Consider the following 10,210-nt stretch of genomic DNA (forward strand, 5'->3'; position numbering starts at 1 on the left):
GGATTGTTGATTCTCTGTTTGGCTTAGTTTTTCGGATCTTTGTTATGGAGGGACGGCGTGGTGCTTCTGCCTAGACCGCCATCTTGCCGGAGTCTCTCTCTACTCACTTTTGAATGTTATCATCAGCTAATAAAGGCCACATCCAATGGTTTCTTCTCAGTTCCTTCTCCTTAACATCTTTGAAGCGCTCTGCCCTCTTGGCCTGCCCTCCTTCCACCTTCCCCCTTGGCTGCCATGATGCTGTCCCCCCACCGCGCTGCCGTGACCCCTCCCACCCCTCTGAGGGAGTTTCTCAGGCTCAGCTGTAGTGTTCCCCTGTTCTTTATCCTTAGCTCTCTCTCTTTTCTTTCACATTGCTGCCTCAGTGAAGCCTCAGGCACCCATGACTGCACCCTGCCCCCTTCAAGTCCTGATGCTGACTTCCTGCGGCACCTTCTCACCTGGTTGTCTCGCTGATGTCTCAGCTAAATGCATCTGAAACAAAACCCAGCACTAGAAGCCAGCTCCTTGGTCTTCTTCCTTTCCCTTCCATATCCCGCACGTCTGGTCAGGTGCCAAATCCTGTCAATACCTTCTTCAAAATTCCTTATATACACTAACTGTATTTCTTCATGTTTTCCTTCTAATTATAAAAAGGAATCCATGTTCAATGCAGAAAACTTGAAAAGCACACACACGAAAGGTCATCTGTGATGATATTACCCATTGGCATTTTGATATATGTGCATCCAAGGAAGTGCATCTCAGTGTCATTTGTAATAATTAGCAACAACAACAAAAGAAAACAATGTAAATGTCCACAGTATGGGATAGACTATTAATAGCATCAGACATGGGTACTGTTTTGTAACCTGCGTTTGCATGAAGTGTGTCCTGTATCATTGAATATTCTTCTACAAGGCCGTATCTGCATTATTCTAGGCCCACACTTTGAGGAGATGTTGACATTATGTCTGTATCCAAAGGGAAGCAGTTGGGAGGACGGGACGCTAGAAATAACTTCCTATGAGGAATGCTTAGACATGTGAAGGCTACTGTGGCTGGAAAAGAGAAGACTTGAGGGATGGGTGCAGTTAAGTGTCTGAAAGGCCGCCTGCCACGTGAAAGGCAGATAGATTAGTTCAGTGCGGTCCCAGGGCAGGTAGAACCAAGACTGATGGTGGAACCTACAGGGAGGTGAATTTTAGCTCAAGAGAGAGAATTTTGTCTGCTCTACAAGGATGGAACTGGAACAGGTAAGAATCTGACCCCCAGCCTCTCTCCCTCCTGGGTGAACATGCTCAGAGCCACCAGAACAATCTTCTTTCAGCTTACTGGGCCACTCTCCCTTATTCCAGAACTGTTCCATGCTGCTTGTTATTCTACTAACTAAAGCTCAAACCCTTAGGCTGGCATTGGAGACCCTCCCTGACATGCACCTCTCCCATTCCAGGGTGATTGGCCCCTTGTAGATTCCACCTGGCCCAAGTGGGCTTCTAGCCCTTCCACATGCAGGCCTTGCGTTTTGCTGTCTCAGAGCCTCAGCACATTCTCTCTTCTTTAAAGCTTTATAGTCCCTCTTCTATCTGCTCTTGTTCAAATTCTCCCCTCCTGCCAGTCCCAGCTCCAGTGCCACCTCCTCCACAATACCACCAATCAGACGGCATTACTCCCCTTCTAACTCCTGTAGCACCTCACTGGTACCTCTCCAAGGACACTGACCACGTTCTTCCCACTTAGGGTCAAGTATATCCGTGACTCACTTTCCCTGCAAGGTTCAGAACTGCTGAGAATCGGGGCCACCTCTTGCTCATCGTCTCATCTAGCATATGCAGCTTAGCACCAGGATCCTACTGGATGAAATGTTTCCGGAGACATCCAAGAGAGAAAACAAAATGCCATATTTAATCCTAGCAGCCCTCCTTTTTGCATTTATTTATATTTATTTTTAATAATTTATTGAGGTGAAATTCACATAACATACAATTAATCATTATAAAGTGAACAATTCCATGGCATTTAGTATATTCACAGTGTTGTGCAGCTACCACCCCTATCTAGTTCCAGAACGTTTCCATCACTCCAAACTAAAACCCTTTACCCATTAAGCTGTTTCTCCCCCACTGTCTTCTTCCCCCACTCCCTGAAAACCACCAATCTGCATTCTGTCTCTATGGATTTCTCAGTAAATTAGGAATAGAAGGGAATTTCTCAACATGATAAAAGGTATTTATGAACAACCCACAGTGAACATCATACTCAGGTAGACCCTAGACAGATCGGATTAGTTAAATAGAATAATTTCTGAATAAGATCTGCTTTGCTTCTCTGGAACCAGGGACCAGGATCCCACACTGGGGACGTGGTCTGCTGGTCTTCAAGATGCCACCAAGCCGGGGACGGTGTGGGGCAAAGGGCAATCAAAGCACCATAAAGCGTTTCTACCATTTTTTAAGTTGTTTTTTCCATGTGTGATGTGTTCTCGTTTCCTCCCCATGTTCAGCAGGGCACCCGTCCTCGCCACCTGTGGTGGACACCGTGCATGGCAAAGTCCTGGGGAAGTATGTCAGCTTAGAAGGATTTGCAAAGCCCGTGGCTGTTTTCCTGGGAATCCCTTTTGCCAAGCCCCCCCTTGGATCCCTGAGATTCGCTCCGCCGCAGCCTGCGGAGCCCTGGAACTTTGTGAAGAATACCACCTCTTACCCTCCTATGTAAGCCACTGGGGTGGGGCTTTGGCATCTTTCGGTGGGGATGATTGCCTCAAAGTGGCTCAGGAAAGAGTCAAGACACTCCTCTGACTAGCTTCTAGTTTGTTCTTGGATTCATTAAGTGAACGAAACAACAGTTTCTCTGTTCATGGAGTTTGCATTCTAGCAGGGGAGAGAGAGAAAAAATATGCATATTAATAAATAAATTATGTAATATGGTTAGAACACCAAAACCAAACTCATTGCCATTGAGTTGATTCTGACTCATGGCAACACCTTGTGTTACAGAGTAGAACTTTTCTATAGAATTTTCTTGGCTGTACCTTTTAAGGAAGCAGTTCACCAGGCCTTTCCTCCATGGAGCTGCTGGGTGGGTCTCAACTGCCAACCATTAGGTTAACAGCCAATTGCAAACTACTTGTGCCACCCAGGTGCCTATGACAGAGTAGAATTGTCCCATAGGGTTATGTAATATGTTGGAATATGATAAATGCTTTGGGAAAAATAAACAGTTGACCCAGTGAGGGGAATCAGAAGTAATGATCCTGCTTACTCTCTTGCCTTGAACCCTGGTGTGGCTGGGGAATGGGCGGGTGAGGAGGCAGGGAGAGTATAACAACTAGGTGAGTTACCAAGTCCCAGGTGTGTCCAGCTAACTCTTTGTGACCAGAGAATAGTCCATGGGTCCCGGTCCCCCTGGCCAAGCTGGGCAAAAGGACAAAGCTTTCCTGGCTGGTGTCATGCTTCCCGGCTTGGGGATCTGGGCCACCTGCCTCCACCCATTCAGATCTTATTCTCCTCAGCAAGACATTTCTGAGGGCTTCCAAAGCCTGGCCTTTGGCTGCTTTCCTCTTTTTAAAAAAAAAAAAATCTACTCACAATTTTTATTTCCTGATTACACATGTAATACTTTTTCATTATAGAAGTTTAAAAAAAACACACACAAACAGAGAAGTACAAGAAAATTAAAATCATATACAATTCTATTACCCAGAGAGAACTGCTGTGAATATTTCAGAACATGTTTTTTTGTCTTTTTTTTCCTTTTCCTTCCTGTTGTATCACTATACTTTCTCCCTTTGAGATGGAATCATACTCTACAGAAAGTTTGGCTGCCTATTTTATTCACTTAAAACTATATCCTGAACATTGTCCTATGCCATTAAATATCATAGTCCGACATTTAATAGCTGCATTGAATTGAGTGCTTGAACCAAAATTTATTTATCTAATATCCTATTTGGGGTTATTAAAGTGTTTTTGATAAAATAAATAACACTATGATGAACATCCTTTAGCTAAATCTTTGTGCAGAGCCATCAACATTTCTTTAGGGTTAAGTTCCAAGAAATGACATTCTGAGTGGGATACCTTAGTGAGTCCCAGCCTCCCCATCCACAGCCCTCTCAGTACCCCTCCACCGCCAAGTAGCCCGTTACCCATTCCAATGTCTTGGAGTCTGACAATAACAACTCCATGTAGAGGCTTAAACCTCGCAGTCCACAGCCCAGCCTGAGCCCTGGAGACACAGCCTCACTTAGACCTGGCTGAAGCTCAGCGGTTCTTTCTTCCCTCCCTCCCCAGGTGCTCCCAAGATACAGCGACAGGACAGATGATCTCGGAAATCGTTACCGTCAGAAAGGAGAGCATTCCCCTCAAGTTTTCTGAAGACTGTCTTTACCTAAATATTTACACCCCCGCTGACTTGACCAGGAAAAGCAGGCTGCCGGTAAGCAGTGGGAACCATCCTTCAGGGCTTGTGAGCTCCAACTCTCTAGGGTTTTCTGCCATAGACAAGGAGGGGGTGAAGGCAGCTTGTGGTGGGGGCTTCCAAGGGTCAAGGTTGTTATTTCAGGGGTCACAGGGTTTCCTTTGGAGTTGTAATCGAACCCTAGAAAGTGGGTCCTTTTCTGGCGTGCTCAGGTTTGCCAATTATCTGGACACAGGTCTTTGAGAAAGAGAAAGTAACTTTATTGTAATACGCAGAGCAAGGAGCCTGGAGGAAGTTCCTCAGATCTGGCTCCCTGAGCTACAGGGAAGCAGCGCTTAAATGTGATTTGGGCAGTGTCATGGATTGCGTTGTGTCCCCCAAAAATATGTCAGTTTGTCTGGGTCATGATTCCCAGTATTGTATGATTGTGTTATCTGATGTGATTTCCTTATGTATTGTAAACTGTATCACTATGATGAGATTATATGTGATCTCCTTAAGTGTTGTAAATTCTATCACTGTGATGAGGTTATACTGACGAGGTTGACAAGATTAGTGTCTTAATGCAATCTCTGTTGAGATATAAAAGAGAGAAGCAAGCAGAGACACATGGGAACCTCATACCACCAAGAAAGCAGTGCTGGGAGCAGAGCGCGTCCTTTGGACCTGAGGTTCCTGCGCACAGAAGCTCCCAGACCAGAGGAAGACTGATGACATGGACTTTCCTCCAGAGCTGATGGAGAAAGTGTTCCCCTGGAGCCGATGCCCTGAATTTGGACTTGTAGTCTACTGGACTGTGAGAGAGTAAATTTCTGTTTGTAAAGCCATCCACTTGTGGTATTTCTGTTGGAGCAGCACCAGATGACTGAGACAGGCAGCAAGATGGCGGCTGCACAGGCATACTGGGGAGGGAAAATTCCAGAAAGTAGCCAGGAAACAGGAGGTGATGTGGTTCTTGTCGGACCTCTTGCTTCGGAATAGGGTCCGGGTGATGATTTTCCTTCAGATTCGTTCCTCCTGTTGTTGCGTCGTCCTCTGTTGAGGTGGATTAGCAATCACAGCTGGCCCCATGCATGTGGGGCAGGCCAAATCTGGCTTGGGCTAGCTTAAGGACTAATGGAAATTTACTGGCATTCATAGGGTCAGGTTACAGAGTCCCTGAATGGTGCAGGTAACACACTTGGCTGCTAACTGAAAGGCTGGAGCTTCGAGTCCCCTTAGAAACACCTCGGGAGAAAAGCTTGGCGATCTACATTCAGAAAAAGTCGGCCACTGAACCCTATGGAGCACAGTGCTACTCTGACACATGTGGGTCAACATGAGTTGAGAGTCAGCTCCATAGCAGCTGGGCTTTCTTCACCCACCAGGGTCAGACAACGTGACCATAGGAAACCCAACAAGTTTTCCAGTATCTAAGTTGCCTGCTGGTGACATGACATCTGGGCGAGTTTGCTGTACAACTCTTATGCACATTGTCATTTTTCCAAGTTCTCGAGTGCTGAGAGTGATTACTTTTAGTTGCTAGATTAGGAGTCTGATACCCAGAGCAGCTAAGACATTGTTTCAGATAAAGTTAGAGTACCCGTGTGGCTTTTCTTCAGCCCATCAACATCTGTCTGTGACAACTCTCAGTGCCCCATACAGAGATAGGGGTTTGGGGTGTGGGGCCTGGGACAGTTCAAGAAACACTTTCCTTTGGCCTTGGCCTGCTTTCTGGGATTTCGTTGTGGCTTATTTCCTTTGCTAATCGTTTTTGGTACAGGCTGATGGCACAGTGAGTCAGCACTTCTAGAATAATTGAAGGGCCAGAGGTGGGAGAGCTTGCCAGAAATAGGCTGGAGAGGTAGGGCAGGTGATGCTGGGGGCCCAGATTACAGTGGCTACTTGTGGAAAGGAGGTGATCCCTGGGGTGGAGGAGGGAGAGGTGTTAGCTCCCAGCCAATCTCCCAGGAGCATCCCGGGAGTGGTGCTCAGGTGTGGGGGAGGGTATCTGTGAGCTTGTGCCTAGAATTGGCCCTACGTGTGCTTTGTAAGGCCCAAAGAGGTGGGGTCAAAAGCTCACCCATTCATTCTTCTATCATGAGTGTATGGAGTCCTGGGTGGTGCAAGTGATCAACGTGCTCGGCTGCTAATTGAAAGGTTGGAGGTTAGAGTCCACCCAGAGATGCCTCAGAAGGGCCTGGTGATCTACTTTAAAAAAAAAAAATCAGCCATTAAAAATCCTGTGGAGCACAGTTCTACTCTGTCACACAAGGGGTCGCCATGAGTTGGAGTCGACTTGACAGCAGTTGTTTGGTTGGCTCTCCATAAAGGTAGTTAGGCTTGGGGGTTAGGGGAAAGGAAGAACATGAAACCATTACCACCCAGCCGCTGCCTTCAAGGACCTTACCATCTGGTCTGGACAGACATACTTCTTCAGCAAGTTATTGCTGACCAGCTCTGGGGTTCAGCCTTCACTCAGAGAAGGCTATAAATTCAGTCCCTATCACCGGAGGGGGGCAGTGACCAGAGGTATGGGACAAAAAGGGGCTCTGGGAACCCGGAGGCAGGAAAGACTCTAGTTACGGACACAGGTTCTGGAGCCACAGAGTCTAGGTTCAAATCCTAGTTCTGCCTTTTACTAGCTGAGAGACTTGGGCAATTACTTACCTTCTCTAAGCCTCAGCTTCCTCCAAATGGGAATACTCACATATGAATATAAACGATGCATATAGACCCTTTATCTGAGCATCTGGCTAAGCACACAAAGCAAGTGCTCATTAAACATCAGAGTTGAAAGGAAGGTCTTGCGCCTACCCATACAATGAGCTTACTGCACCGTAGTCATTGGCTACAGTGTGGTGAGGGGCTCAGCATTTGAACTCTGGAGCCAGACGCCTGGGTTCAAGTCCTGCTTCTACCGTGTACTAGCTGTGTGACCTTGAACAAGTGCTTCAGTTTTCCTGTCTATTAAGTGGGATAATATTAGTACCTACCTTATGGGTGATTTAATGAGCATGAAATGATTTAAAGTGCTTAAAAGAATACCTGGCAGATAGTTCTTGTTATATAAGTGTCTCTTCTTTTTATTGACAATATTACTCTTCTTTTTATTGACAATATTATTATTTTAGGCACTTCCACTTCTCCCCTGCTATGTGAGTTCTTTAAATTCAAGAACCATGAGCTGTGAATAGTTGTGTCCACTCTCATCCTCAATTCTTAGCACAGTCCCTGACATGGGCAGGTCTCAGCTTGGAAGAAGCAGATTTTAGCTGGGCTTTGGAGGGTATCTTGGGTTTGGGGATTCAGAGGAGGAAGAAGGAAGGCATGTTAGGAAGCAGTACTGTTGGGGGTATGTTTCATCTTGAGATAATCTTTTGCTCTGGGACAGAAGTTCAATTCTGCCCAAAAGAGCTAAGTAAGGCGAAGCTGAAACTCAAAGTCCGTCCTGTGGAGTGTTTGCTGAGCTGGGGGAGTGGTCCAGGCATGAGGACTACGAGAATGTTGCGGAAAACATGACACCCTTGGCCTGTGCTGTTCCCATTGACAGCATGAGGAGACTTGGGGTACAGGGGGCACTTGATGTGCTAGAAAAGTGGGGGCAGCCGGGGTGCACTGAGCTGGGTGGTGGCCTGGGCCCCGCTTGGAGAAAGGGAGATAAGGCTCCAACCTTGCCAGGGACTGTGGACTTTGGACAATGGCCTCCTTGGGTTGTTACCAAGAGGTGGATAGCCAAACCAAACAACCTCTTGAGGTCCCTGCCAGCTCTGCTTCCTATAACCAACATGGTTGCTTCCTCCTGCCCAGGTAATGGTGTGGATCCATGGAGGTGGTCTGCTGAGTGGCGGGGCATCAACGTACGATGGACTAGTCCTGTCTACCCATGAAGATGTGGTGGTGGTGACCATTCAGTATCGCCTGGGGATCTGGGGATTCTTCAGGTAAGGTATCAGATTCTCCTCACTACACATTGGCCCTCAAAGTACTAGGACCTAGCTCTGATCAGGTCAGCCCTCAAGGAGACCTTTGAAAGCATGTAAGTCCCTTCATAAGTGCCTCCCCCCTTCTCATTTCCTGGCCTCACTGATCCACTTACTTCAGAGCTTTTGCACATGCTGTTCCCTCTGCCTAGAATGCCTGCCTACTCTACCTAACAAACTCCTATTCATCATACAAGGCCCAGCCTAAATGTTACTTCCTCTGAAATACTTATCTCAGTGCTTTGCATATTACTGTATCATGACAGTTAACATGCAGCACAGCAGTTAAGGGCTGACACTTAAATACATGCCAAATGAATAAATGTAGAGTCCTAAAGAGAACAATGTTACAGGAGAGGAAGGTGGGTGAAGATTCCTATGTCAGGGATGTGGAAGCCCAGTCTTATTCTGGAAGGTCCAGCTAGAGCCCTACCCCATCTACAGTCCTGAGAGCCCTGCTGTGACATCTCTGTCCCCACCCTCACCCTCTTCTCTCACTCACAGCACTGGAGATGAGCACAGCCGGGGTAACTGGGGTCACTTGGACCAGGTGTCTGCACTGCGCTGGGTCCAGGAGAACATTGCCAACTTTGGAGGGAACCCGGGCTCAGTGACCATCTTTGGAGAGTCTGCAGGAGGTGAAAGTGTCTCTGTTCTTGTAAGTGATCCCATCACCAGGCCTCACACCCAGCCGTGATGCTCATAGACCCCTTGGAGACCAGCCAGTTCACCCATGGGCACCTTTTATTACAAGGCCTGGATTCAGGGCTGCCCTGCTCACTGCCCAACATCCGAGGGTGAAGAGCTAATGACCAGACCCTCCTCGTCCCCCAGGAGCTCAAATCTCTGCTTTGCACTATGGGGCCATACAAGTGAATCTCCAGAGGCAGCCGGCAGCTGTGACATTCTTCTAGTCTGGCCAGGTTGAGCCCTTTCTCTCTTTCCTAACCATTGTAATGTTAGGGCTTGCCTCACTATTCTTGGGAAGTAGGGGAGGGTATAAATTATGAATAAGAGGAGGCAAAGACAAGAGCAAGACAGAGTGTCATTGTTTGGCTTGAAGCCAGATCCACATATACATGAAGGGGAAGCAGAGCACTAGAAAGGGTGCAGCCTCCTCTGAGGTGGTCTCCATGCCAAAGAGGGAGGACAGCGGTTTCTGAGACTGATGAATGGAACTGCACTGGGGAGTTTGTCTGGGGGAGGTGGGCCAAAGGGATGAGGGATGTAAAGAGGGGACATGGAAGGATGGGCCAAGAGTAGTGGGACAGAGAATCTGGGAACACAAGGTATGATGGTGAAGATTGTGTCAACTTGGCTGGATCATGATTCTCAGAGTTTGTTGTTTGGTTGTTGTAGTTTAAATGAAGTTTACATTTCAAGTTAGTCTCCCATACAAAAATTTATACATGCATTGTTATGTGACCCTAATTGCTCTCCCCACACTGTGACAGCTCACTCCTCCTTTCCACCCCTGATTCCCCATGTCCACTCAACCAGCTCCTAACCCTCTCTGCCTTCCCATCTCACCTCCAGACAGAAGCTGCCCGGTTAGTCTGTTGTATCTACTTGAGTCAAGAGACACACTCCTCACGAGTATCACTTTATGTCCCACAGTCCAGTCCAAACCCTGTCTGAAGAGTTGGCCTTGGAAATTGTTTTGTTCTGGGCTGATAGAGGATCAGGGAGCCATGCTTTCTGGGGTTCCTCCAGTCTCAGTCAGACCATTAAGTCTGGTCTTCTTACTAGAATTTGAGTCCTGTACCCCACCTTTCTCCTCCTCCATCAGGGACTCTCTGTTGTGTTCCCTGTCAGGGTGGTCATTGGTGGTAGCCAGGCACCATCTAGTT

The 10,210-nt window shown here is 47.3% G+C and overlaps 1 protein-coding gene across 1 annotated transcript in view; it reads left to right on the plus strand.

Annotated features, from left to right (window-relative positions):
• Positions 1-2,478: 2,478 nt before the first annotated feature.
• LOC101340795 (liver carboxylesterase 1) overlaps positions 2,479-10,210 on the plus strand; it is a gene marked incomplete at its 5' end in the record, with an annotated part of 38,699 nt that continues 30,967 nt past the window's right edge. The window contains 4 exons of the mRNA XM_012554166.2: positions 2,479-2,690; positions 4,272-4,416; positions 8,188-8,321; positions 8,865-9,018. Coding sequence (XP_012409620.2) covers positions 2,479-2,690; positions 4,272-4,416; positions 8,188-8,321; positions 8,865-9,018 — 645 coding nt within the window. The remainder of the gene's footprint in view (positions 2,691-4,271; positions 4,417-8,187; positions 8,322-8,864; positions 9,019-10,210) is intronic.

This window comes from Trichechus manatus, unplaced genomic scaffold (assembly GCF_000243295.1).
Source record: "Trichechus manatus latirostris isolate Lorelei unplaced genomic scaffold, TriManLat1.0 scaffold00014, whole genome shotgun sequence".
In the NCBI taxonomy this organism is placed as follows: Eukaryota; Metazoa; Chordata; class Mammalia; order Sirenia; family Trichechidae; genus Trichechus; species Trichechus manatus.